At 34.8% G+C, this 23,835-nt stretch overlaps 1 protein-coding gene across 5 annotated transcripts in view; it reads right to left on the bottom strand.

Annotated features, from left to right (window-relative positions):
• ANKRD28 (ankyrin repeat domain 28) overlaps positions 1 to 23,835 on the bottom strand; it is a gene marked incomplete at both ends in the record, with an annotated part of 134,087 nt that overhangs the window by 44,577 nt on the left and 65,675 nt on the right. For 4 of the 5 annotated variants that reach the window (XM_084247920.1, XM_084247921.1, XM_084247918.1 and 1 more), the window contains 5 exons: positions 1,153 to 1,295; positions 2,473 to 2,560; positions 3,894 to 4,094; positions 8,859 to 8,929; positions 20,757 to 20,835. In XM_084247920.1, coding sequence (XP_084104046.1) covers positions 1,153 to 1,295; positions 2,473 to 2,560; positions 3,894 to 4,094; positions 8,859 to 8,929; positions 20,757 to 20,835 — 582 coding nt within the window. Of the gene's footprint in view, positions 1 to 1,152; positions 1,296 to 2,472; positions 2,561 to 3,893; positions 4,095 to 8,858; positions 8,930 to 20,756; positions 20,836 to 23,835 lie in introns of those variants that run through there. The other variant, XM_084247922.1, reaches the window with a different exon arrangement.

Here is a 23,835-nt window from a genome sequence, read left to right as displayed (position 1 = left end):
TTGGCAAAGTGCTTCATATGGTCTTACATTATGAGACTGCCGAGTTCTACAGTTCTGGTAGGCATTCCTCATCCACCAGACTATCACCTACTTTTTTGTTTGATTTTGGCTGCTGATCTAAACTGCCTCCCTTTAGTAGAGCCTTACCCTTTCCCCTTCTAATTTTCTGCTTTTAACCTGTGTTTTGATGCATCAGCTGACTATGTCAGAATTGGACCTAAAATATGAGCAAATATATTAAGCATGGGAATAAAGTACATGTGCTTTAAAAGTATAGCCTGTGAAGGATACAGACATTCTTAGCTATCTAATTTATTTTTTTTTATAATAAATTTTATTTTTATATTCCCCATACAATTGCAACCCCCCCATTCTGACCCCAATAACTCCCCTCCCGCCCCCACCCCCCCAAAAGTGTCTCTGGTTCATAGTTTTTTGTTGATTTTGATTTTCACTTTCTTATAGTTATTCATTTTCCTGGTCCCTTATTTAAGTTTTCTAGATTCCTGCTATGAGTGAGACCATCCGGTATTTTTCTTTTTCTTGTTGGCTTATTTCACTGAGCATGATCCCTTCCAGTGCCATCCATGTTGCTGCACATTGCATGTGTTTATCTTTTTTGAATCTTAGCTATCTAATTTAGAAATCAAACACACTAAGATACATCAGCAACTCTTCCTAAGCAAAAAGACTCAGGTAGTAGGGGACAATTACTTGATGAGAAAGAAGATTCTAGTTTTTCTGCCTAGCGCTTGTCAATATCCTATAATGCAAACTGCTACAGTTTTAAAAAGAACTGTGCAAATAAGATTCTCAAGAATGGAGCCACTTAGATAAAATAATGCACGTGTCTCATTTGCTAGTCTCCACAGCTGAAGTGGAGCTACAGGACATGGAATGTGATGGAGAAGACAAACTTCTGTTGGTCATTCATTTTTGAGTGTATTTTAATGCTTAATATACTTAGACTAAGTATATGTTTTGACCAGATGTTGGTGCACTATATATTATATGAAGGACTACAAAATAGCTAGTTAAAAGACAAAAACATTATATTGAAATCTTTTAAATTTGAAATAACTTCTGTCAGCAATGAAACTGCAAATACATAAAATACTCCATCCTTTTATACTATCTGATCTATATACGTACATCAACTCCAAGATCTAGAAGGTACTTGACTACACTGATCATTCCACTAGAAGCTGCTGCATGAAGAGGCGTGTAAGACTTCTTATCCTTGCATGTCACTTCAGCTCCGTGCGTCACAAGTAATTTCACTACTTCAGTGTGACCTGAAAACATGTTCATGAACAATGAAGAGATGAGCATATTTTAAGTATGAAATATAACTATCTTTAAATTCTTCAAAGAAAGGTAAAAATGTAAATTAACTAGATAATGTATAGTAAGTCATCATTAAATCACATTATAACTGGAAAGAAGACAGAAGATGGAATTAGATACCTAATTCAGAAATCAAATACATTAAGATACATCAGCAACCCTTCCTAACCTAACAGACTTAAGTAGTAGGGGATAATTACTTGGTGGGCAAGTATTAATTTTTGAAGCTATTTTTCTAATGATAAAATACAAAACATAAGAAAACAAATGAACTCATATCAGTTATTAGCAATACCAAGGTCCAGGAAAATCCTTTGCATAATTGAAATAGTTAAAAATAGTAAAATTCACCTTCAATTTTAAGTCCCATCTTTAGATATAAAGGAAGATTGAAAATGAAGGTTACTGAAAGTTAACAGTTTCCTTGCCAGATGTCCTTTTTTGAAAACCAAAAGCTGAAAATATTTGGCTTTGGGGTTTCTCTCACACCAAATGTTTGTGCCTCTAATTTTGTCATGGGCAATTTGCTTCAGTTAATTGAACGTAAAATATCCAGAAGTCTCTTGTAGAGCTCTACAATGCTCTAGTCACAAAGCTATATAGGTTTGGGGTGGTCAATTTTCCCATGAGCTATATTAGGTTTATAGAGCAATTCTGCAGATCCTTAGGACTTTTCAAGAAAACATACATCTTGTCATACAACCTAAGCCTGTTACAAAAATTAAACATGGCTATACCTATTTAACTTGACGCTTGTTCCAAGTAACAGACTTCTTAATACATCGTCATAACTTCTACTTAGTATTTCCAAAAAAAAAAAAAAAAAAAAAAAATGGCTCTGAGGACAGACTTTTAATAAACACAAATCCTAAATAATGTACCTCAGATTTGTGTCTAAACATATCTCTCCCTTTGAAAATAAATAATTAATTATAGTTCTTAGACCAGGACCCAAGCACTCCTGTCCTGGCAAACCTCCAATACTAAGCTGATTCCATTTGGGAAACAAACTGAGATATGGTCTAACTTCTCAGTATGCCAAAAGAGAACTATTATGCAAAATGGAAGAACTAAAATGTATGGCTTTTCTTGAAAATAGGATGTCAAAAACTAAAAAGTACCTACCCATATATGCAGCCCAATGGATTGCACGTCTATCCTTCTTGTCAAAAGCATTAATATTGGCACCTCTAGACAAGAGTAGTTTGACCATCTGGAATAAAAACAAATACATTTCCATCAAAATTCAGAAGCAGAACTGCTCATGAACATGCTTCTTGATGACTACTTATCTTAATCTCTCTGGTACTGAATTTCTTTATTTGTAGAAAAGACCTAGAAGAAATTCTGAAGACTCTCTAACATAATTTAATGAGTAATATGACAAAATATAAAAAAGAGGTCACTGTTATTGAAGTCAGGCACTACTCTCTCTCAAGGATGCCCTTTTATGTCATGGTATTTTACAAGCAACTATGCACAAATTTGGATGGTCTAAATGTGGAATATTTAACAACAGATTATTAAAACTGGACTTTTATTAAGAAACAAAAGTGTTATTTAAAATGTAAAGTGTAATCTCATTGCGAAAGTGTTTTAAATTTAATTCAAACACAAATATAGTATCCACAATGTGATTAGACCTGAAGGTCACTTCATGGTCTGCTTACCTTGTAATGTGCCAAGAATAATATTTCTATTATGCCTAACCATAATGTTTACAGTAGTTCCCCCACTGGAAAGGACATTCCAGATTTCAAAAAGGGACATATCTTGTGACCTTAACTGTAGTGCAGGCAAGGATTCTTTATGCTGCAAAAGCAGAGAAGAACAGTGAAAACAGCACTGCAGCCATAAGCTCTCAGCCAGACTCTTGGGAAAGTCAATTTATCTGAGTTTCTGTGTCTGCAACAAAAATAAAGGACTGGACAAACTGGTCTCAAAAGCTCTTCTAATTCTGTGTTTCATTCTTTACTAAGTCTTCTATGTACTTAATAAACCTCACTCTCTGCTATGACAACAGCTAACATAGGCAATACTTGTATATAATAACTAAATATTATTAACTTTTTGAAACTGCTTTCTTTTGATGGTCTGTCACCTAAGAATTCTTAACTAAATGCTGATAATAAATTATAAGAAAATGTTTTTTCTAAACTCCACCTTCCTGTGTTACTATCTTACTAGGAGGGTAATGAAATTGCTCTATCTTCCTAGATTTATTTTTCCACAATGACAGAACACGCTTTTTACAGTGTTAGAGTTGGTTTTTTACACTGTGTTAAGAGTTGGCAGTGTCTTCTAAACGGACTACGAAATTCAAGCACAAGGGCTGTTATCTACTTAATAAATTTCTAAATTTCACAAAATTATCATGGAAAGAAATGCAAGTTTGCTAAAGGCAAAAGTAAGCAAAAATTAGCAATATCACCATTTATATGTGCTTTATCATGAACTGATGAATGGCTAAAAAAGCAAGTTCACTAATAAGTGACAGGTGGAAAGATTCAGGGAAACAGAATCATTGTCTAATTAATATCACCTACCTCACCGTGTCCACTGAAAGCTGCATGATGTAAGGCAGTTCTCCCTGCTCGATCAGACACGTTTACATTACTCAGAACAGGTACCAAAGCTTCAGCACACTTTACAGCTTTATTGGCAGCAGCTATGTGTAAAGGGGTTTGCCAATTTTTGTCTCGAGCATTAACATCAGCAGAATGCTTCAAAAGTACCTGTACTGCCTCCTATAACATGGATATAAAAATTATAAAAGACAGTTTTAGAAATTTTATATATATGAAGGAAATAAAATCAGTTCTAGTAGAACATACTCTAAACAAATAGGATTTTACCCAAGAAAAGCAAATATTCTGAACTAAAGGCAGTACTCAGTCATATAAGATCTATCAAGATAGAACATTCCCTTTTTCTAGCTTTCAATTAAAGGTCTAACCATCTCAAATGTGCAGGAAAAAATGCTGACAAATATTCTTCAAAAACATTCACTACTTCTCTTGTTTTTCTGGATGGCAAGATACAATTAATATATACTCTGAGAAGTCTGAAGGAATGGATTTATGACTGTGCCATTAGATAATTATAAAATATAGTATTTCCTTACGTATCACACATGCTATTTTTCTGCACAATGAAAACCCCCCTATGATACAGTTTATTTTATTAATAGAGCGAGAAAGAGAGGGATACAGAGACATATACACATACACAAAGCTTTGCTGTGATGCTACCTGGCAGGAAGGCAATGTAGCACAATTTACTGTTCGAAGGATCTGTCTCCCAGAAGCACCAAGAAAACTTCACAATACATCTATAAATTGGACTCATGGCAATATTCTAAAGAATGCAGTATGCCATCAACAAATATTAAGCACTGAATCAAAACTAAATGTAGCTATAATGTTCTCATTACAGTGATAATCTTATCTTTGGTAGATAAACAACAAACTATACATAACAATGAAAAAACTAAGAATCATATTAGTTCTGCTATTTTCAAGGTCTGATAATTCAACTCCAGTAAAAATGACCCTCAGTTTTTTTACTCTAAAAAGAGGGAGAATACTTCCTGTTTACCACTCTTCTTAAATCTGCAAGAAAGCTGAAAATTAAATGTGTAAGTATAAAATAACCATAGGTGTGCAAAGCAGCCTGGAACATGAAATAAAATACTAACAGTGATTCACTATTAGTGAAAATAGGTTTTTAAGCTTCTGAAATAAAAAGTAATCAGAACCCTTTGAAATAGGGGAAACAACACAAGTATTTAACGGATCTGACAAAAGACTGGAGAGATGCCCAGAAATCTATTAACCTGCTAAGAAAGTTGGCCAGCTAATCATAGATATACAAATATCTACTCTAATATCCTGCAATTCCACTCCAGTTATTTACCCAAAAGATACTTTTAAAAAGCCCAGCCAAGAATGCTCATATTAACTTTATGTATACGACCCCAAAACCTGAAATCCAAGTGTCCATCAACAGAAAAATTGATAAATTATTGAATATCCATAAGATGGACTACTACTCAGCAATAAAAAGGAGTGCTCCAGTAACGCACAGAATGACATGGACAATTCTCAAAAATGTTACACTGAATAAACAAAGCCAAGACACAAGAGTTGATTCCATTTTTATAAAGTTCCAAAAAAGGTAAAATTACTTGATGGTGAGAGATCAGAATAGTGGTTGTTTCTGGGGACAGAAAAGGTTACCTGAGAGAACATGATTGGGAAAAGTCGCATAGTGTATACGTTTGTCAAAACTCAATACACAAAGGAGTATTATACCTTTGCCAAATTTCAAATCTGTGAATTTTGTTTTAAATGATTTACAAAAAGGAATATGGGGAGAAACATATAGAGGAATATGGACCCAAATTATGGAAAACAAGGTACACACTATCAGGATTTTCCATCCTTATCCTCAAGAAGGGTGTATTGTAACTTGTGGAATAAAAAAAAATATAATGCCACACCAGGATATGTCAGTAGGTATGTTAATGGCTGCACTAGAAAATAATTAAAAACAAAATGAAGAATTTATAATAGGATAAACTGGGCATATGCAGTTATAGATGACAGGCTTGCCTTATTCATTCCCAGTCTGGAATTCACAATGTATACACATTAAAACTTCTGAAAAGTCTCAGGAATATTTATGACATTAGCAATGCTAAAAAATTCAAACCAAAGTAAGTATAAATCCAAATTATGGTAGGTAAGATAGTCTTACCTAAATTTTCTAACAGTTATATTAATTATGAGTTATAATATCACAGTCCAGAAATTTTTAGGCTGAAGGATAGGCTTCAGAAACTTGCCTGGATCATTGCTTTTTAACTTATATATTCTTAAATTCAGGCTAAGGATGTAGTTTTTGTTTTCTTTTTTTAATGAGCAGTCATCAAGTCTTTGCATGGAACCTGCAATCTTCCTTATAAGTATTACTTTTTAAAAGAATATTTGGTCTGCTTTACAATCTCTGCAAATATATAATGTGAGTGCAAAGAAAGTATTCTTTTTATTTAATTTGGCAAAACTCCACTACTTTTAAAAAATATATTCCCAAGAGTCATAACAGTAAGTGTATAGTTATACTAACTTATTAATAAAGTTTCAAAGATGATAATGTTTACCTTCCTTAACTGCTTTTACTTTAAAAAACCAAAACTTCTTTACAGAGAGCTAAGCACAAATTTAGTAACATTACCAGAGAATTTGAGTTCATCCACTGGCTGCATGTAGGGTGAGGGATGTAGAGGAGAACAGCCTCTACGTTCTGCAGGACACTGGAGAGCAAGTACCTCTCTGCTATTGGGACAACGAGGCAAGCTCAATTCCTCCACTGAACAAAGTAGCATGGGCTTCGTTAATCATGAAGTCACAGACCAGAGTGGGAGCATGAAGAATGGGAAGCAAAGAGGGGGGGGAGTCCAATTAACTATGGTGGAGGATTACTAATGCTTTGGTAGTAGGGATGGTGTGGTGACATATATCTGAATAACTGTGAATCTATACCCCTAAATTATATATATAAACTGATGTTACCTCAATTTTTAAAAAGAATTTCGGTGTTCAAAATATTCATATTTATACCATTTTTCTTAACCCCCAGATATGTATAAGACTGAAGAGCTAGAATGTTGCAAGTGACCCAGTTTCCCCAAATCCAGATTCTACAGTTTATTGTCTATAGTATATCAAGAAACTACATCTGAGTTTAGAAGCGTGCTTGCAATACCTATTATTCCCTCGCTCCTCCTTTTCTTTTTAAGATTTATTTATTTACACAAGAACTGGGGTACAGGCCAGAGGCGCAGGAGGGTGAGAGGATTCATCAGAGACAGAGCAGGGAGCAGAACAGGCGAGACAGGAGAGGTCTGCTGCGCCATGTGGGATTCTTGCTGGCTGGCTGGCCGGGAATCGAACCCACACTGCAGAGGCTGCGGACAGCTTCACAGAGCTGCACCCAACCTGCTGCGCCACCAGGGAGGCCCCTCTCCTCCTTTCAAGTCTGAGGCTCTAGTTAACAGATTGTCTCTGTCACAAGGCAGGGTACCCAGTCATTTTTTGCCTTTATTTCTCTTCACCTGTATACTTTTTTTTTTTTTTTTTACTTTTTCCTATATTTTTAAATTTTTTTTAAAAAAGATTTTATTTATTTATACAAGCACTGGGTACAGTCAGAAGCACGGGAGGGTGAGAGAATTCACAAGAGCTAGAGCGGGGAACAGAACAGGGAGACCGATGATATACACTGCTGAGGGGAGCAGCAGGCAGCAGGAGAGGTCTGCACGCCATGTGGGACCCTCGCCAGGTGGCCGGGGATAGAACCGGCGCTGCAGAATCTGCGGGCAGCTTCGCAACCCCACGCTCAACTGCTGCGCCACCGGGGAGGCCCTATTTTTTAATTTTTTTTTTGAACAATAGTTGCTTCCCCTCCACCCGCTCAGATTGAGTCCCCATAGAATTTCCTTCCCCAAGGCACCCGTGCACCATCACCACAGTCCCCTGTGTTCCTCCCTCCCTCCCTTTGATCCCTCTCCCTCCTCCTCCCCTGCAAGATGTCTCTGATTTATAATTGTCTCTTTTTGCTTTGCTGTGTTTTGTACTGTTGTTACTCTTTTTATTGAACTGGACAGTCCAAAATGTAGTTCACAATGAGGAATGCAAAGAATTAAGAAACAAGAGATCCCCAAGTTTCTCCTGAGGAAATATTCTGAAACACTAGTTAAAGAAGAGCTACCCCTCCAGTTCATGATGAAAAGTAGCAGCAGCTTATACTTTCTGGTCTCTCACAATTTGAGTAAGTGAAGAAACACTGAATTAGCATTAACTTATATAGTCATACTTTTCAATTTTATATTAAAATATTTATTTTTAATAAGCATCAACTTTCATAAGAGAGAGAAAATACGTTCCTTAAGCACAAAGCATTTTCAAAAAATACCCAATACATTTTAGAAAGGCAATAAAATGAATTTAAAAAAAGAATGGTTTTGTCCCATCACTGGTATTCAACAGCTAAGTGGTTTCTTGCCAAAGTTTTCTCAAAATAAGGACCAAAAAAAGGTAATAATTTCAAAACTAATTTCATTGTTTAACAACATTTCAATTAATCATTATACCACTGCTGAGATTATTTCTTGATCATTATCAGCTGAATCATTATCAGATATACATCTCTATTAGACTAAAGTGAATCAGTAGAAAAGAACCTCAAGGGCGATTTCATAAGACAGAAAAAAATTCTCTCTGGTAGGACATAGAGAAGGAAGGTATTTTAGATTCGCTAAGAAGCCTTACAAATGGAGAAGTGGGAAAAATTAGCTTGGTTTGTAAAATTCTAGAGTAAAATGATCAGAGTAGGTATTTCAGTTGCTATTCCCTTCTTGTGGCAGCACAGAATTTGAATATGCACTCATAAGCAGGTGTAATCTTTTACTATACAGTATTTATATATTTATACTCAGAGAAATGTCATACCTCACTACAAGATGCAACTGCTCTGTGTAAAGGTGTCAACCATTTGCTGTCTTTGGCATTAACTCTAGCTCCTGCAACAAGAAGAAAAAAATAAATTGAAATATTTTGCATAAAATATTTTAAATAAATTTGAAGTTATATTTAGTCCAGATTGGATAAACAACAATTTAAAAAATAATACCTAATATTTATACTGCCTGCTAATAAATGACCCTTAATTCATATAACTATTCTTTTTAATTGATGTAATTATCCAATACGTTTTAGCTCTTTATTAAAATAAGCATTTTACATGGCTAGAAAAGCCACCTTTATACAGAGCACATCCAAAGTAAAATTCAGACCCCACTTTAAAATGTGTATTAAAAAACTCAAGTACTTAAAGTAAATGAATATAAGACTATTTAGACATAAATTTTTGACCACTGCAAAGCCTTCATTACATTTCTTTATAATAAATGTATCATGCTAAAAAGCTATACAAGATTATCAAAACAGTTATCCAGTGTTGATTAAAAACACATTAGCACCATTAAGTTATTGCATAAAATGTATAGAATGTTATAAACTTAGGGGAAAAAACTGAAAAGAAATGAACCAATCTATATGTCTTTGTGGGTTATACCTAATGATTTAAAGATGAGAAAAACACAACAAATCAACTACATACAGTTGTTTAAAAATCATTAAGTCAATGGAGAAAAATTATCCTTAACAAAATGGAAATACATTTAGTAAAAAAAGGCAGGAGCATTATGTTATGGGGGGACATAACATTTACATAAAATCCACTGATTTGATACTCAAGTCCTAAGCAAACAGAAGCAGCACACTGAAGGTTCCCTCTAAACAGAAATAGTCCTAGTTCTTAGAAGTGTTGAGAAACAGGTGACAAGTCCCAGACTCATGCAAAGTGAAGCTAGTGAGAAGGGCCTTTAGATATCTAGTCCAACCTCCTCATTTTCTAGATGCAGAGAAGTAGTATAGCAAGCCTAACATCAGCATCAACAACAGCAAAACCAAAGCAAGAATTCTGGTTGACATTCTATATTCTGAGTGTGAGGTTCCAGGGAATAATCATGTACAGTGATTCCAAGTAATGGCTCTAATAATTATTAGCTATAGGTCCCTAAATAGTTACATGATCCCTCTGAAGCTAAGTTTCTTCATCTATAGATCTCTTTTCTACCTTGTCACAAAGATTAACACATAATTAACCTACCCAGTATATGAGCACAGATATGCTAGATAGACTTTTAAGTCTTGAACATGTGAGAAAATGAAGCAGAATGTCTACATTCCCTGCATCTGAAATGTTAACAGATTAGAAGGCTGGATCTCCAGAGAGAGTGAAGGAACAACAGAGAAATACTAGATTCCTTCATTTTCCCATTTTTCTGCTTGGAACGCCAATGGCTCTTTATCACCCCTGTATTTCTTTGTATAGTTTTGAATTTATGTGCACCATAAAAGAGCAAGGTCTGGTATTAATGCCTAAAGAGTAGTGATACAGGTGCTTAGAAGAGACAAGAACCCTGAATTGAAAAATGCAGAGAATAATGAGGCCTGATAATGGGCCTTCAAGCAAACAGGAAGAGTTATTAGTTAATAACTTGAATCAGACTTCAAGGAAGTAGAATATGGCTGTCACAAAAAAAAAAAAAAAAAAGAGTATTTCTATGTGCTGATAAAAATCTGAGAAATAAAAAGTAAAAAGAGCAATATTATTAAGAAATATGTAATACTCTAATTTTATGTAGAAAAAGGAAGAGGTATACATCTATATTCATAGTGTTTTATAAACACAAGGAAATCATGGAGGAACACTAATAACAGTGGTTGCCTATGCATTTGTCGGCAGAGGCTAAACTGAGAATTGGGTAGTGAGGGGCTGAGTAAAAAGGCAACTTTTAGGGGAGGGATTGGGGTCAAAATAAGGGGGTTACAATTGTATGGGGAATATAAAAATAAAATTTATTATAAAAAAAATAAAGGGAGAGTGGGAGGAGCACAGGTGAATTGGTGAAGGAGATTCTATGGGGACACCTGAGGGTGGGGGAAACAAACTGTTTAAAAATGAACAATGATGTAAAAAATATATAAAAAATAAAGATTCCTCATGAATCGTTAAAAAAAGGCAACTTTTATGATATGCAATGTATCTTTAAAAATATATTTTTAACTGTTTTAAATAACTGAAATATTGCCTTATCAAAAAATGAAATGTATTTAAGAGGAAATAAAAGCAGTGGTTATCAGAAGTGTTCAAAGAATTTGTCTTCTAGTACAAAGAAAAAATTGTAACAACTAGAAGATGGTAAATATGTTTTGTCTTTCTTTTGGATGTGGGTAATGAGATATATAACTGAAGGAAGAAATTCTAGTTTTCATGGTGCATCTGGAAACCCAAGTGAAAAAAAGCCTGTTGGCCTTCATTTTTCCACTTAAAGTTATGATAAGTTTTTTTTCCTTTGCTTTTAATAACAAAATTAAGTTAATTTCTCACAAAGCCTGAGGATGACAACAAAAAATACATTGATGACTGACTGAGAATATATCATATTGCTACTTGTTGCCAATAAACAGTTTGATTTTAAAAAAAATGGCTTATTCTTTTCATTTTCTAAAGGTACTTACCTGCAGGAAGATCAAGCAATGGGATTTTAGCCATTTAATCACAGTATTTCTCAGAAGATACTGACCTTTTGTTAAATTATGTGTCTTTCCTAATAGTACTAATTCCTTGGAAATTAAACACGAAGTATATGTGAAATGGTAGGGCCATATCAAAGGGTACCAACAAAACAAGTTATCTTCTTTGCCCACATTGGTTAATTATTATACACTTTACATACTAGCAAGCATTTATGGCCTAGCCATATATGTTACAAGAGTAGTAGATGGTTGTAAAATAAGTGTTGTTAAGAACAAACATGGCAGCACACTTCTGATGTCCAAACTCCCTAAAGCTCAACTCATATGAACCCCCCCCCCCGAAGGTAACCAGACTTCTACATAGAGCGCTCCAAACAGCTATATATACACATATACACAAATTACAAAGTCATGCAAATAATGGCAAGACATTTCCAAAATAAAATTAACTACAACAACTGAAAACTAGCCATAAAGGCTAACAATGAAGATGAAAAAAAAGGACAATTATGTCATAAATTTTACTTAAACATAAATTCACTTAAACATAAATTTACTTAAACATTAATTTCACTTAAACATAAATGTCTTTGTATAGAGAAAACCAAATGACATTGTCACATGCTCCATACATGGCAGAGTACGATGTTTTTGTTTAATGATGATCTAAGCCACCAAAAAAGATTAATTTCTTTACGATTTCCTAGTTTCTTTTTTAAAACAAAAGAATACAAAATGGCAGTCCCATCTCAATTCTTGAAGTTAGGTTACCAGGAGACCTTATGGTAGGAGAAAGAACTGCTTAAAAAACTGAAGACAATGGAGATAGCAATTTAAGGATGATGTCATCAGTTACAGTTGCAAAGTGACACTTATAGAAAGTTTCTTTACTTGACTTTCCATCCCCCCCCCAATCTATAACTATCAGCTACTTTCCCTTAAATAAGCAGTCAGAATTTATATTGCCAATATCTGAATATGGATTAGACTTTTCAGAGCACAGTGTAATTTGATTTCTGATATATTAAAAACAATGTAAAGAAGACAAGCAAAAACCACCTTAGGGTCACCTAAATAGGTTGTATCCATTTGATTCCACAGTTAGACTCTATAGAAAAATCCAGATAACTAGTCCTCTCTCACCCATTTTTTACAATTTAATAATTCATTCATGAAAAAATATATTATGAAATGATAGGCTTTTTAAAAATGTTATATAAGGCAAGATTTCTGGAAAGAGATAAATGTCTAGCTCATTTGAAGCTAAACCAGAAAGCAACTGAAAGAAATAATCCGATTTACTTACATCAGTCTATTCTGGGATCCAAATAGCACGGATTTGTGCAGATAGTCAGGGGTCAATGGAAGAAACCCAGAAGAGGACCGATGATCTAACAATGGCTCTACCAATTAGGCTGAGTGATCTAAGGCTGTTCCCCAGAGCCCAGATCTTCATTTAGTTAATCATAATTTCTGCCTCCTATGCTGTGTGAATATACTGGAGAGGGGATAGGAAGCAAGAGAGAATGGGCCCTAAGGTAAAACCACTTTGGAAGTACCACAAAGTTTCCATAAAGTGAGCCCCACAGTCAGGCATTCAACTCAAGCGTAACCCATTTGACTCTAGATCTCATTCTGCAGTATGATCAATTCATCAGTTTTCTCCCTACTCTAATCAGTCGCCAAGATGTGTCAAATCTTTGATTTTTGAACCTTAGTTACCAGTTAGTAAGGACTGTGCTAAATGATCTCTATGATCCATTTCCAGTTATAAAATCTTATCCTATTTTGAAATACTTGGAATAAATTATTTCATATTTACTAAATACCTTGTCCTATTTTAACATCAAACAGATACTATCTTCATAATCTATGACAGGGGTCTCCAAATTACAGCCCAAAGGTTGCCAGTCATATATTTTGTAAATAAAATTTTATCACAACATAGCTACACCAAATTCACTTAAGTATTAAATATGTGGCTTTCACATTAAAAAGTAGAGCTGAGTTGTTGTCAAAGTGCTTTTATGGTCCTTAGGAAGTCTGTCAACCTCTGAATAAGTCTAAGTACTTGAGGACAGAATATTAATTTCTATTTTCATGTGTGTTTGTAATAGTTACAAATAATCCCACTAATCAATCTATGAACAGAGGATAGTTTTCTTCTCTGTTCCTAAGTTAGAATGAGCTGGGCCAGGGGTCGAATACCTCCATCACTCTTCCCAAATTGAAAATTATGCTTTTGGCTGCTTACCAAAGGCAATGGCAAAAACTTCTGATTGTGCTTTCAGGTTAGAAGTAGAATAAGCAAAAAGCAATTACAATTTCAGTTTCCACTTGTAATGCTGGGGGGGATAAAACAGCTGCTGCATTGTCTCTTTAAAGAGGGTGTTAGAACAACAGATACTGTGCACTGAATTGTCTCCCCCACATCCCATATTGAAAAGTGCTAACCTCAGTCCCCTCTGAATTGTGGCATTATTAGAAGGGTTCTTGACAGGCTCTAATCCAGTATGACTGGTATCCTTGTAAAAAGAAGAAAGCTGGACACAGACATGTGTAGAAGGAAGACACAAGAAGGTGGTGGTGATCCACATGCCAAGGAGAAGAGCTCTAGAACAAATCTTCTCATAGTCCCTAGAAGGAGCCTTTCCTGCCATTACTTTGCGCATGGATTTCAAGCTTCCAGAACTTTAAGAAAATCAATTTCTGGTGCTTAAGTCACTCAAGTTGTAGTGCTTTGTTTTGGCAGCCCTTGCAAACCAATATATCACTGTAGACTTTCAAGGGTCCTATCCCTTAAGTGTAATCCTTAAGTGTAATTCTTAATACAAGAAAAATAAGATTCATATTTCCTTTTTAGGGATCACATTTTCTACAGAAAGCCAATCAAATGAAATTCTGACTAATGCCCTCCACAATGTAAGTTCACTATGTATTAAATTTAACCATCTAATATATGCAGGAGGCAGGGGAGGGATAAAAAATAATATAAGCTGGGAACAGTCTACTGTACTGCTAAACCTAAGGTTTTAAATACAAGCAACAAATCAACTTTAAATGGATAGAAGACTTGGATAGAAATCCTGAAAACATAAAATACACAGAGGAAAACATCGGTAAAACACTTCACAACATAAGTTTCAGTAATGTCTTTGAGAATTTGTCCCCAAGAGCAAGGAAAACAAAAGAGAATACAAACAACTGGGAGTACATTAAACTAATTTGCACAGTGAAAGAAACTAAAAGAAACATCCTACTGAATGGGAGAAAATATCTGCACACCATACAATGACAAGGGACTAATGTCAAAGATCTACAAATAGCTCATACAACTCAACAAAAGAAAAACAATCAAAGAAGGGGCAGAAGAGTTACACAGGCACTTCTCCAAAGACACAGATGGCCAACGAACACATGAAAAAATGTTCATCATCTGACTGGATCAAGAAGATGTGGTACATATATACCATGGAATATTACTCAGCATTCAAAAAAGATAAACACATGCAATTTGCTGCAACATGGATGGCGCTGGAAGGGATCATGCTCAGCGAAATAAGCCAAAAAGAAAAAGAAAAATACCGGATGGTCTCACTCATAGCAGGAATCTAGAAAACTTAAATAAGGGACCAGGAAAATGAATAACTATAAGAAAGTGAAAATCAAAATCAACAAAAAACTATGAACCAGAGACACTTTTAGGGGGGCGGGGGCGGGAGGGGAGGGATTGGGGTCAGAATGGGGGGCTGCAATTGTATGGGGAATATAACAATAAAATTTATAAAAAAAAAAAAAAAAAAAAAATGTTCATCATCACTTATCAGGGAAATGCAAATCAAAACCACAGTGAGATACCACTTCACACCTGTGAGAACAGCCCGCACCAAAAATCTAGAAACAACACATGCTGACAAGGGCGTGGAGAAAATGGAACTCTCTTACACTGTTGGTGGGAATGTAGACTGATTCAGGCACTACGGAAAGCAATGTGGAGGGTCCTCAAAAGATTAGAAAGAGACCTGCCATATGACCCAGAAATTCTGCTGTTAGCTATCCATCCAAAGACTACAACAACACTATTTTGAAAGGAAATTTGGGCTTTCATATTTACTGCAGCATTATTTACAATAGCCAAGATATGTAACTAATGTCCCCAAAACAGGTTAATGGATCAAAAAATGTGTGGTTTATATACACAATGGAATGCTAGTCAGTGATCAAAAAAGATAATCTCAATCCATTTGCAGCAACATGGATGGAGCAGAAAGGATTATGCTAAGTGAAATAAACTATAAGGAGAAAGATAAATACTGGATGGTGTCATTTATACATGGAATATAGAAAAAAAAATCAAAGGGTAAGACAAAGACACTAAAAACCAACCCTTGAAAGCTGATCACAGAACTAAAGTATCCAAAAGGGGTGGGGTGAGCACAGGGTGGGGAGAGCACACAATGGACTATGTGGAAGACTACAGGTGCTTTGGTAGTGGGTGTGCTATGGTGAATTTACCTGAAGGGGGAGGTCCTAGACTTCCAAACTAAAAAGGATTAAACCAATGGTACTTCATTTAAAAAAAAAAAAAAAAAAAAAAAGCATTCAGCAAATATTTACTATTATTATGTGCCAGGCACTGAAACAAGCAATAAAAACATAGAGAGGGAGGGGCAAGGGGAGGGAAAAAGAGAGGGAGAGGGAGGAAGGAAGGAAAAGGAATAGCTCCCATAAAAGTATATTTAGAAAATTTAATCCTTATAACAGAAATTCTTCAACGAAAGACACTACCTATACAAATCCTAAGGATCACATATTCTACATAGGTGTGGAGGGAGAGGGTGATGGGTTAGAGAGGGAGAGAAACAGAATTAACAGAAGAGAGGCCCACATTCTACCTCAGCTCAGATTATGACTACCTGGGTCTAAATTCTGGCTCAAGTTTTTATTAGTACAATTTTCAATTATTAAATCTCTAAATATCCAAGTTTCCTTATCTATAATGCCATCATAATATTAAGAAGGTAAAATGAGATAAATGAAAAAGTTAAATTTAGCATGGTATGTGACATAGTAAGCAGACTTTTTATTATTTTACCCTGGTCGACAGACAACTGTGAAATTAATTCCACTAGACTCTAGTGTTATTATAGATAATGCCATCTATAATAATCACTTCATTACATATAAGATGTCAAAAATTATACTTCTATTTCACAAATTTTCAAGTTGCATCATGTATAAATATTTGCTTTCCAATATCTGGACTGCAGGTTAAAGAGAATGAATAGTTCTACTTTAAAGAAAAAAAAACACCAAAATATAAGAGAATGTGAAGAAAACACTATTTTTAATGCAAAAGAGGAAACCGTTAAAACCGCAAACCAAACTATGAGAATTTCTACCAACTACAGCAAATTCTGTACAAAAATAAGGAAGGATCTAAGCCATGCATTTTCTTCAGATCCGGGCAAGGTGACTGAGTCTTCTAAAGGAGAATTTTGGTGTCTGCATCCACCTGTCTCTTTATCTCTACTTGAATCTGAGAATCCCTATTAATATTCTTTTAGATTATTTAGAGCTGTGTGTATAATCCACAAGAGAAGCTCTCCATACAACTCATAATACAGAACAAGGTGGAGCAGTGATAAAGAAGGGACCAAAGGAATCTATCACCCAGCTGGAGGTGGAGGGTAAGAGCCAACGCAACAATCACTATCTAAGAACCTATGATCTAAGGATCCAGTCACATCAAATAGTGCAAATAGTGCAAACTTCTTATAAGAAATCAGGACATAAAACTTGAATAATTAAACATGTAAGGACGAGTCTCTATCAAATGATCAACCTTTTATATTCTTCATTTTTTATTTTAGAGAAAATTTTTAAAACATTTCCTTTTTTTTAAAAAAACAGATTTATTTTATTATGCATACAAGAGCTGGGGGGGTAGGTCAGAGGTACGAGGGGAGTGGGAGAGTGAGAGGATTCACCAGAGACAGAGTGGGGAGCAGAACAGGCGGATCTACTGAAATACACTGCTGAGGGGAGCAGCAGGCAAGGCAGGAGAGGTCTGCTGCACCATGTGGGTTACTACCTGGCCAGGGATCAAACTCATGCTGCAATGGCTGTGGATAGCTTCATAGTGCTGAGACTTAACCCCTTGCCCCACCCCATCACAGGGAGGCCCATTTTAGAGAAATATTTTCAGAACAAATGATCTTGCTGCAAGTAATCTTGCCATGGATACTAAAGTTGTTTCAAAAATTCTAAATTACATTCATTTATTGAATGTTCATACTGAACCATATCATGATTTTCATATAATGCAAGAGTTAAATAGGGATTATTTCACATTGTTTAATTTTTTTATGATTATACTAGTTAAGGTTAACCTAATTAATATTATAACATGTCTCTAGCAATTAATATGAAAGGCAAGAAAAACTACTAAACTTTGTTACACTAACAGTTCTCATTACTTTGAAGAAATTAGACAACTTTTGTTGCTGACATTTCTTTCCATTTATTTATCTTTATCTAGGCAACTGATCAGGTGTAACATCTAGTTCAATTCTAACTTATGACTTACTGAACACTCACCCAATATGTTAAAAGGTTGTTTTGATGGATCCAGAATTTGAGCTTAAGGGTATGGATATCAGTGAGTCTAGCATGGCCCTCAGAACCATGGTGATCTAATCAAATTTAAATAGAACCCCTAAAAGATGGTCTTTTAGAAACTTAAGACCCTGCACATATTTTTGAAGACTGTGTGAAGCTACTGTTTTTTTAGTTTATTAAGATACAGTTGACATGTAATGTATTGGTTTAAGGTGTGCAACATATATATATGATCACTACAGTAACAATAATTAACTTCAATAGTAAACACTATTTTCTTATGAAAAGAACCTTTAAGATCTACTTTCTTAGCAACTTTCAAACATACAGTACGTATTATTAATTTTAGTTACCAGGCTGTTTATTATACCCCCTGAAAATCCTTGCCTCTCCTTCCCATTCTCATTTCACTAAAGACTAGGGAAACTGGGACCAAAACATGAACAGATTTCTGAAAAGGAGAGCGTCTAAACTTACATCATCATAGGTTAATCCAGCAAGTATTCACGCAGAGCCAATTCTGTATTCAACATGTTCCAGGCAGAAGAAATAAGCTAGGAAGCAAACCTGACTAAATCCTTGCCTTCTAGAGTTTATACTACAGTGGAAGAGAATGAGAGGGGGAAAATGACTAAAATTTTTTAGCAAAGCATAAGGAAAAGGGTAACACACAGGAGCAGGAAAGGATGGAGGTGGTGGCTGCCATAATCAGGGGCAGCCTCTCTGATGAGGTGGCATTTGAGCAAGGACTTGAAGAAGGTAAGAGAGTAAGCTATCTGAAGAAATGGGGGTTTAAAGCTGAGGAATACCCAGGCCAAAGGCCCAGAGACTTAAGAAGGCCAGGGCGTTAGAGCAGAATGAGCAAAAAGGAAAATAGCAGAAGCTAAAAGTCAAAAGAAATTTGGAGCAGAAAAGTCATGTACAGTTTGAGGCGAAACCTGATTTTTTATTCTGAGAACTGTGAACAATTAAATTCATTTAGAACTTTACTTTTCCTTGGGAAAAAAAAAAAACTATTACCTAATAAAGCTGTTGAAATATAACTATCTTTCAAAGACAAGTTGAAATAGCTTTTATAAATATATGTGATGCTTAATTTTATACATGATTTTCAGTTGCAATAGGTACTCTCAAACTCTTACTTCAAAGCTGACAACTGATTACCATCACACTGATAAGGCTCATCTATCACAGTCACAAAGACCAGGAAGTCAATCTTCTAAAAGCAACTAAAACTCCTTGATACAAACATTCACTTTAAAGGAAGAATTTAAGTCAAATTGAACATTTGTAAAATTTCTCCTAGGTATAAAAATGAAATGGAAAAAAAAAAAGACTCTTTATGTTGACTCATACAATCTTTATGTCAAAAATGAAAGTGAATCAATAGAATACCATATAATAAAAAAACACAGAATTCTTACCCCAAATCCTAAATATTAAACTACCCAGAGCTGTACTCTTTCTAGCAAAGCTACTTTTAACATTAAAAAAGAAACTTTCTTAGATAATGTTCATTAAAAAAATCCACATACAAACCTGTATTCTATCAAGTCCTATTATTCAAATAGTTTTCTCTTGAAGTGCTTCAGTTCTTATCTCTAGTAAATTTCAGCTGAGAACTAGTAAGCTAGAATCCATAGAGGAATAGACATCTTACAGGCAGTGCATCAGTGATGAAGTTATTCAAGAAGAAACTAATGTAAGAATATTGCCTGAGTCCACATTTAACAATATTCAATGCTGTATGATTATGTAGCTTGTCATAAAAAACAGATTTTAAAATTTTAACAAGTTTGTAAATAGAAGCAAAAAATTCTATTTAGGCTACCATTTAATGGGCTCTTCATTCAAAAATTCCCTCAGCCCTTCTCCCAAATATCAACAGATAAAATTTCTTCAACTTCACTATGCATAGTATCTATAAATTCTGGCAATACACTCACAATTCAAATGAATGCAATCTCTCTCAATAAATATGGCTTACAATAATCTGACTACAACAAAAATATTTCTAAGTCTGTTTGCCTATGTTAGGACTGGGCAGTGTGACTACAATAGGTCTATTCTATAAGACCCACTTTGTACTTTATACTGTGAAGTCTTAGATAGTTAAGAAGAAATTAAACATTAAGTATAATTCCCTAAAAAATATTTTTAAAGGAGCCCAAAGAGAATTAGATAAATGCTATTTAAAGATAGAAATTGTTGGCATTACCTGAGTCACCATCATCTCCACTTTGAAAACTGTAATTGTCTCTGACTAACTCTACGGTCCATGAGCATACTGTGAATATACTATTCAACACCTACCCAATATAATGCTCATCCCACTCCGTTATTCTGATGTTTTTATTTTTCATAGCATATATAACTTCCTAACATAAGTAATCTATAGTCAGTTTTTCCACATTGGAGTATCTGTTCCATAAGGGCACCAATCTTTGTTTTGTTCTCTAATAATCTCTAAGTTCCCTGAACAGTACCTGACACATAATTAACATCCATAGAATGAATGAGTTTTAGTTATTAAGCAAATATAAAGAAATAGCTAATTATGTTTGATTAAAAGTAATTATGAGAAACATATGCATGATGTATAATATACAGAGCTTACCATACCAGATAAAATAAGCAGTTCAATGATTTCTGCATCTCCAAGATAGGCAGCAGCATGCAGTGGAGTTCTCTTTTCATTGTCCTATCATAAGGAGGAAAAGGTGGAAAATAAGCTTTAATATAAAGTCAATTTTAATGTACTCTAACTGAAATAATTAATAACTACCAACGGATTACTTCCACAACACTAATCTAGACTTCAATTCCCACTGACAGGGTAAGAGAAAGTTTTGCTAAAGAAGTTTATAAGAATGACACAAGGTGTGACAAAGAATAAAAAAATCTAAGATGACAAAGAAATAGCTTCTTAGACCGTTTAAAACAAAAATGCACACATGCTGCTGACATATATAGGCAAATTTCATAACTAACTTTCCAATATATTTCCACAATTTTACAGTTTAGAACTACCTAATAAATAAAACAAACCTTAATCTACCAAGAGGTTTGCTTATCAAAATTCCATAGGATTGAGCATAGTGACAATAAATTTATCTCTGAGAATTTGAAATTATCCCTTAAAATATTTTAAAGTATTGCTTAAAGTTCCTGCCAACATTGTTTTTGGCTCTAAAATATATTCTTTATCTTTTTAAATAGCAAAAAAACAAACAAAAAACTCAGCCTTTCAAATCTTCCTCCAGGAGGAGGAACTACATCTAATGTATGGCTTTATGTATGTCCTCCACTCAAAGAATTTTCTCCAATTTGAGAAATATCACACTCAGGATGTTTAATTCATATTTATACCTCATCTAAAGTTATAAGAGTATTGCTGATTCAGCTGCATCTAAGAAAGCTACTCAGGAAAACAAGCTGTTTATTTAGAAATTTACATCCAATTTTTTATACATATTTTTGCCACAGATTGTTAATCGTTTCCCCCTTGTCTACAAGGAATAAAGTTTTAGTTGGTTATCCACTTGACAAGAGAATACACTCCAAGGCAGTCTTGAACTTCCGTTACTGAGTGTGGCCCAATGATAGGTGAGTGGAAATAGGCACATGTTTCTGGTCATCTTCAACTTAAAGACAAATACCTTAGAGCTTGACTAGTACTTTCCCACTTCCCACAGAAGGGAAAGGAGTGCTAAACTGAGCCAGCTTTGGCCATCTAGAGGTAGGTGAATATCTTAGAAGACTGTCAGTATCTTGGAGAACAGAGATGCCCCACCAACCATGAGACTTATTATTAAGAGAAATTAACTTACTGTATCTTGGCGTCTTTAACATATTAGTATAACAGTAAATTTTTTAAGATCTAAAAAAAAAATGATTTTCACTTTGTAATAATTTTCTACTTTGGCAATGCCCGCAAGTACTCTAAAAAGGATAAGCAGACCACTGAGAATAGGAAGAAAAATGCCAGCGAAGAGAGGGGCTAAAACCATCCATGGGGAAGCCAAATGAGGCTAACTACAGTACAGATATATTATAAAGATGAGTCTAAAACATTATCACTAGTCTCTTCACATATTTCTTTATATAATTTTAATATATTTGTGATGTATTTTTTAAAGATTTATCTATCTATCTATTTATTTATTTATACATACATACATACAAGCACTGGGTATAGTCAGAAGCACAGGAGGGTGAGAGAATTCACCAGAGCCAGAGCAGGGAGCAGAAAAGGCAGACTGATGAAGTACACTGCTGAGGGGAGCAGCAGGCGGCAGGAGAGGTCTGCGCGCCATGTGGGACCCTCCTCCTGTGGCTGGGGAGCAGCCGGGGATCGAACCGGTGCTGCAAAGGCTGCGGGCAGCTTCGCAACCCAGCGCTCAACCACTGCACCACTGGGGAGGCCCCTGTGATGTATTTTTTTTTGACTGTATAATAGTAATGGATGATCCAGTAAAGGGAGGCTGGTATAGTAGTTAATTGATTGGCTTAGTAAAGAGTTCTTGTCTTTTGAACCATAATTTTCCAACAGCATGTTTTTTACTCGATTATATACCCCAGCAAACAAAACACTTTGCACAGAAATTACTCAACAGTTATTGAAAAAGCTAACTCAGAACCACTCAAATATCATGTTTTAGTCAAAGCTGAGTTTTAGTCATTTTAATAAAGGATCCTTTGCTTAAGCTTCTTCAGTGTTACTCATCCACACAACAAATTTCCCTAGAGTATTTAAGTATGATCAGACCTCTTCAAATTCAGAAGCATATCTATTGCACAGGATAAACCACACATACAGCACAACACAAAGTGAGTCATTTAAGTGTGTGAGATGTCTGGAATTCTATGACTCAATGCCTTAAAGCTTATTCATTCATGTATTTTATGACTCATAAACATAGTTTTTCCTCTCCACAAATCAAACTAAAGAGAAAACAAGGAACAAATTGGTTACTTTTAAAAAGAGGGGGGGAAATGGATTCATCATATTTTACTTTACTACAGTTAAGTACCAAATATTAGGCAATAAAATATTTAATATTCCCACATGGCGCGAAAGACCTCTCCTGTCTCGCCCACTGCTCCCTTCAGCAGTGTATTTCACGCAGTCTGCCTGTTCCATTCCCCGCTCTGTCTCTGGTGAATTCTCTCACCCTCCCGCGCATCTGGCCTGTACCCCATTCTTGTATAAATAAATAAATAAATAAATAATCTTTAAAAAAAAATAGAAAAGGTACACAGACTGAGAAGAGATAAAATCCTATTCATAGATGGCACATTTTTATGGAGAAAATCATAAGGAGTCTTAAGAAATGCTACAATAAGTTTAGAAAGGTTGCTGAGTAGTCAATATACTAAAAGCAATCGCATTATTATATACAAGCAATTGCCAACTAGAAATGAAAAAAATAAAAACTATACATTTCCAATATAAAACAATAAAAGAAAAAGAAAAGAGAACTGCCTATAAATAAGTGCAACAAAAATTTCAGGGTCTGAAAACTACAAAACACTCACAAAGAAAAAATGAATACCATGTTCATGAATTAGAGATTCACTACTGCTGTCAATTTGATCTATAGATTCAATACAATCCTAATCAAAATTCTAGCAAGATTCCTCATGGATCTCAGCCGAAAATTTATGTGAAAGGCAACTAAATCACACTAGTCAAAGCAAT

This window comes from Talpa europaea (genome assembly GCF_964194135.1).
Source record: "Talpa europaea genome assembly, chromosome: 11".
NCBI lineage: Eukaryota > Metazoa > Chordata > Mammalia > Eulipotyphla > Talpidae > Talpa > Talpa europaea.
This window is presented reverse-complemented; position numbering and strand designations above follow the sequence as displayed.